This window comes from Mus pahari, chromosome 13, assembly GCF_900095145.1.
Source record: "Mus pahari chromosome 13, PAHARI_EIJ_v1.1, whole genome shotgun sequence".
In the NCBI taxonomy this organism is placed as follows: domain Eukaryota; kingdom Metazoa; phylum Chordata; class Mammalia; order Rodentia; family Muridae; genus Mus; species Mus pahari.
Window position 1 is genome coordinate 24,960,753 of NC_034602.1, and position 6,261 is coordinate 24,967,013.

Below are 6,261 nucleotides of genomic sequence, written 5' to 3' on the forward strand. Positions count from 1 at the left end.
CTCGAACTCAGAAATCCACCTGCCTCTGCCTCCCCAGTGCTAGGATTAAGGGTGTGTGCCACCACGCCCGGCACAAATGTCTTTTATGCTTTTCTTGGAACTCCAGGCATCAGAGGTTGTCTGACAGATATGTATACTTCCAGTTTATTCATTCAGTTGAGCCAAAATAAGTCCCAAGAACTTTAACTAATGGGGATGATAATTAGTGATAATTCACTAATCAACTTCCCTGTAATCAATAATATATACTTTTCTTCAGCAAAGGAGTCATTGTCATTTTAAGTTGTTGGTCTCAAGAGTTGCAGAAAAGACAAGACTGTGTCTCTGCTGGCTGGAAGAGGGACTTACATTAAGTCTGCCTCTAAAATAATCAGTGCCCTAGATCTCTCCTGACCCTTACTTGCTCCTTGTTGGCCCCACACCTTGATCAACAACCCTTCCCTCAAGAGTTGGATGTGCTGAATTCACTAGAGAGAGCCAGGAAACTGTCCCAGAAACTGGCTGCCTCCAGGGGACTGGAGCTCCTGAAACTTGGAATGCCAGATTCTGATACTGGCAGCAGGGTTATGATCTGGGCCAAACAAGCCCACAGGAAAGCAGGTTTGGATCAGTTATGCGTGCTTGGTCTTCCTGTTTTATAGATGTCTTGTGAGGTGTCATATCTCTGTTTTAATGTACCCTTCTCTGACTTTCACAGGTCCAAAGAATGAATTTTGTGCACATTGAGCCAAGTTTTGAAAGTTCCAGAAAGAAGAAGAAGGTCAGCGAACCAGTGGCAGTCTTCATTCCTAACAGAAAATGAAACTTAGGTGCCTTTGCTGCACCTATTTTGCAAAAATGTATGAAATGTTGTGGTAGGATAATGACCAAGCCTTCTTCCTAAGGCTCTTGCTCCACTCTTTACTCAGTCTGTGAAAGGCTAAGCTATAGAGCAGGCCCTAGGTTCACTTCTCCAGAAGGAACCAGGATCAGCAGAGCTGCCTTGGGATGGGATTACCTCACGGCTGAGTTAGAGGAGACATGCTCTGTGTTTGCAAAAAACCACAGCAGTTATTTGGAAAGAAATAAGCTGCTGTTCTTCACGAAAAGGGTTTTTCTTTACATAATTAAATTCTCCAGGTATCTCTGAAATACCCTGGCTTGTTAGAACCTGTGTGTTGGAATCCTTCTATAGCTTTACTAAAACGCGCACAGGGCAGCATGGGGTGTGTGGAGGTGCTTAGCCAGGCGTGATTTATATGTTGAATTCAGTCACAAAGTTGATCAGCAGCTTGTGGATCCAGATGCCCTCCCTCCCTGTGCAGTTCCTCAGCTCTGCCCCAGGCCCTGCCCCAGTCCCAGTGTTGGCCAATCCCAAACAGCTGACATGCAGTTCAGGAGCCTGGTTTCCCTGTAAGACCTATGTTGTGTATTTTCCCCAAAATACTTGAGTTTATCTGTCTGTAACTTGCAGGTGATGCTATTTGTTCCCTCCATATTCTGGAAGAATTTTGATAGGCTTATTGATTAATGTGATATGAATAACAAATGACTTAAAGAATTGTTTTATAATTTATGTAACATGGGATTTAATAATTGAACTTAAATGGATATGATAGACAAGTTAGATATTAAATATGTTGTGTACTGTGTGTGTGTTTCAGATGCATGTGTGATAATCAGAGGACAACTTGTTGGTTCTCCCCCTTCCATCATGTGGGTTCTGGGGATTGAACTTAAGTCCTCTGGCTTGGCAGCAAGCCCCCTTATCCATTCACTGGGCCTGCAAAATACTTTTTACTCATCAAACTTTGCACTTTGTAGTTTTTTCACTTGTGTTTCTCCAATGTAAGGGTAATGAGGCTCTCAGCACCTGGAGTGCCCATCACACATTCTGTCTTAACTGGAATTGATCAAACTGTCAGGGGCAAGTCCTGGGGGGAAGTCTCATGATTCTGACTCACAAGTTGAGATTCTGTGGCTTTAACAAAAGAGGATCTCTGGGCCAGGTGTCCCTTAGTCTGCAGGAGGAGTGTGTGTTATATAACAGAGGAAAGTCGGGGCAGCCTGCCTGCTAAACGCTGCCCTTCACTGGGCTCTCCTCTGTTTCTGAGGACTCAGGACTGAGTATTGACTGAAGTACCAAGGAGGGACTGTGGGAGAAGAGGGAGTTGGGTTTTCCTTGCCTGCATATTAAAGTGGATCCATATAAGCCTGCTCTACCACTGAAAGGAGCAGGAGGGGAAAGGTAATTGGTCTTATTAGATCCTTGATGGAAGTGTAGCCTGAGTCACATAAAGGGATTTGATGTCTAGTAGAGGGATTAGGTTTGTTTTGTGTCTCTTCAGAGGGCAGATCTGAGACCAATTTGGGGAAAGCATCAAGAGGTCGGTTTGGCTCAGAGGAAGGAAGTGCTCTGAGCTCCACAGGCTGTCAGGATTTGTGATGGGCTGTCTTATAAGGTGGTGAGAGCCACCGTAAGCTGTGAACACAGAGAATGTCACTACATCTTTAAGGGTCTCTGATTTACAGAGGAAGTAGTCTGGATTTCAGAAGGAACTATTTTATTTAAAAGGGGAATTTAGCTCTCAATCTATATTTACATTTATCAGAAACTTAGCCTAAAACTGACAGTGATCCTTAGAGTTTAGAACCTAAATCTATCTAGAAACTGTCTGTGGTGATCTGATATCTATTTTAATACCCCCTTTCTCGACTAAACAGCCTTATTACTGCCATTGGGTATAGTGTGTTTCTGATGTAGTGAGTGTGTGAGGTAGGAGACACATACCCTTGATAGGCATGCAGGGCAAGAGATCTGCTGTCAAGACCTGAGAAACACAAATGTATGACATAGCTGCTTTTACACAACATTGCTAGCTCATACACTCAACTAGTTATGAAGGACAGAGGCCATTCATTTCCATTCAGTGGAAGATTTATCTAAGGAAATAAATCCTTTAGTCTTCCATTTCTGTCCCTAGCTTCCCCCCCCCCCAAAAAAAAGAATAAAAACAGCAGCATCAAAAACTCAGAGAAGGGAGAAAGAGGAGGAGAAGAAAAGAGGGGGAGAGAAATGGTGAAGGGAGAGAAGATAGAATCAGACTTAGCCTGAGGCTGGGTACCTCCAGTGTGCTAGGCTGGCCCTTCACTCACCCGACTGCCTACCTCCTCAGCACAGTGACAAAGATCAGAGGACGATAGCTTGGAAACTGGGGCATTGTTAAATTATGGGGAAGTTTGACTTTGCCTGAGTGGTTTTTCTCCCTTTACAGAAATTAGTCTAGCTAAAAAGAAATAGGTTGGGCTCAGGGTTGCCCCCAGCCTTTGAAGTCAGGCACCGGAAACCACACTTCCATTTCCCCTCCTGCAGGTCCCTCCTGTGTCTAGGTTCCTTCCCTCTCCAGCTCACGTCTGCCTGAAAGAGACTGGAAATGGTCTCAGTGTCAAAACTGCATTGAGATGAGTTCACACTTCTGTGGTTTTTAGAATTCTAGTAAACTTGAAGCTCATTTTGAGTGTAACTGGTTATTGATTTATGGTTTAAAAACCCACAGTCTGTGATCTTCAGTGACTTCCACAGATTCTTTTGTTTGGTTGGTTTTATGGTGTTGTTGTTGTTGTTGTTGGCTTTCCTCTGAGCCATGGAAGTCACTCTGTAGACCAGGCTGGCCTTTAAACTCAGAGAGATCCATCTGCCTCCTGAGTGCTGGGATAAAAGGCATGCACCATGCCACCACTGCCACCATCACCGGCTTCCACAGATTCCTATAGTAAAAACAATGCTCAGGTATAATGAATGTCATTTGAAGGAAGCCCCAAGTAATAGTCTAGACTGTACATATATGAGAGAATACCTAAGTTATACTCTTTGGAAAGTATTAGTCTGTTTCTGTGATAATGTTTTAACTGTGATTTGTGTATTGAGGTCCTTGCTGAGACATAATATGCAATTTTCTGGTGACACCAAGAAAACAAGGGTGTCACTGGGGACATTGGTTTTTTTGTTTGTCCAAAACTTATTTATTTATTTAATGGGAAAGTTAATTTCCTATCCAGAAGTAGTGAGACTTGGGGAGGGGCTAGATCAAACCTGCTCATACAATACCTGCAGGCAAAGCTTGGTTCCATCTGGATAATTACCAACTGGCTGCAGGATGAACAAATGGTTTCTCATCTTCTTTTTAGCAAGGCAGTCAAGACAGAGCTTGGACTTCCCAGGCCTAATGGTAAACACCTATAATTCCAGCACTCAGGCATCTGAGGCTGGAGGACTGCGACTCCATCACATATGGGGATGGGGGTGGGAGGGTGGAGGTGGGTGGAGAGAGAGAGAGAGACAGGTTGAATACCTGAGATTCTGAATTCAAACCTGACTACTCATTTCTAAATAAGTTATTTTCCCTCTCTGACCCTCAGTTTATTTGGTCTAATGAAATATAGATAATAGGGAACCCAGTTTCTATCTCTTATGAGGATGAAGCAAGAAAATCAAGCAAACTGCCCAATAAGCATATAGCCAGGGCTCCAGAGATGTTCATCAAATGTGTATGTGTGTTCGTGTGTGTGTGTGTGTGTGTGTGTGTGTGTGTGTGTGTACGCGCGCGCATGAACATGGCAGAGTCTTGGGCATCCTCAGTCTTATCTCCATCTTAGGATCTTCACCTTTGAGACAGGGCCTCTCACATACTTGATTGGAGCTTGCAGGTTCAGTTAAACTGGCTGCCAGCATGCTCCAGACTACTGGAGAGGACCACCACACTTGGCTTTTTGACATGGGTACCGGAAACCCAAATTCAGGTCCTCATACTTGATCTCTGCTTCCTTTTTCCCCCTACTATATCTTTTCCAAGCCTGGAGTTGACCTTTGACCCTGCCTGCTCCCATTTGCTTCTGTTCTTAGCATCTCCCTGCCCCTCTCCTCAGAATGGAAACTCCCTTTCCTTCAGGACAGTTCATAGAAGGGAAGCATCAGGTTATAGTTACTGAGCTGCCCCCCACATTTGTGTGTGTGTGCGCGCGCGCGTGCGTGCATGCGTATGTATATACATATATACATATATATATACACACACACACATACATATACATATAGGTTTTTTCAAGACAGGGTTTCTCTATGTAGCCTTGGCTGTCCTGGAACTCACTCTGTAGACCAGGCTGGCCTTAAACTCAGAAATCCGCCTGCCTCTGCCTCCCAAATGCTGGGATTAAAGGCATTCGCCACCACGCCCGGCCACATTTGTATCTTAAATATAAACTTGGTACTAAGCAAAATGAGTCTTACCTAGGGACTATGATATGAAAAAGAGACTGACTACATGGAAAAGAAAAAAGTTGGAGGAGGGCTTTATTCCACCTTCAAACATTTAAGGAGCTGTTAGGAACGCATGGACACACTGTGTTCCAGAGAGCAGTTGGAGGAAGCTGGGCAGTGACAGACCCAGCTCCACAGAATAAGGGTTTCTCTTCCACACTTCAGCAGTGTGGCTGGCACACAGCGGGCATGCAGCATTTTCCTCATTTATTAGCAGTTAGAGTTGCCAGCCTCTGACTACTTGTGGCAGGAAAGTTCTCTCATCATTAGAAGTGTTCAGCCCACTTCATGGACGCTGTTCCTTTGGTTGAGAGTAGAAGCAGCTCAGTACTAAAATCCCTTCCAGCTGCAAAGCCCCGCGGCTGCATTAATAGTAGGGTTTCAGCAGAGATACTTTATAATCCTTTCTCCCAAAGACAATGGAGTTTAAAACTGAGGTTCTAGAGTACAGAGCCTGATTGGACATCCTCTCGTAGCCCAAATTATTTTGGCATATTCTCTGTTCTCTCTGTGTTTCTGTTTCCCTGTATAAAATGAGGATGGGGTAGTACCTCTCTCAGTCGTTATGAGAGCTAAGTGAGTCACCACACTCTATGCAAAGCAGAAGACTGGCTGGCATGTACAGCATCGTTGTTCAGTAAATGTTAGTTACCGTGAATTAACTGACACTCTGGCTTCTTCTAAGCACTTTTTCCCCCAACTTAAGGGACATCCTTTGTAGCATAATTAACTCAGACTTAGGGTTTTTTTTCTAACCAAATGACAGCCTTCGCTGTTATTAATTCTTTGAAATCTCCTGTGAGCCAGCTTATTTTTCATTAATTAATTTATTGACTTTATATCCAGATTGAAGTTTTCCCCTTCCTCTCCTCCCAACCCCTCCCTCTCTCCTTACCTCCTCCCATCCCCCCNTCCTCTCCTCCCAGCCCCTCCCTCTCTCCTTACCTCCTCCCATCCCCCCTTCC

At 44.3% G+C, this 6,261-nt stretch overlaps 1 protein-coding gene across 2 annotated transcripts in view; it reads left to right on the forward strand.

Moving 5' to 3' along the window:
* Nucleotides 1-1,538, forward strand: part of Hormad2 (HORMA domain containing 2) — an 89,591-nt gene extending 88,053 nt beyond the window's left edge. The window contains exon 12 of one of the 2 annotated variants that reach the window (XM_021211013.1): nt 698-1,538. In XM_021211013.1, the coding sequence (XP_021066672.1) occupies nt 698-802 (105 nt within the window). In that variant the 3' untranslated portion in view covers nt 803-1,538. The remainder of the gene's footprint in view (nt 1-697) is intronic. The other variant, XM_021211012.1, reaches the window with a different exon arrangement.
* The last annotated feature ends 4,723 nt before the right edge of the window (nt 1,539-6,261 follow it).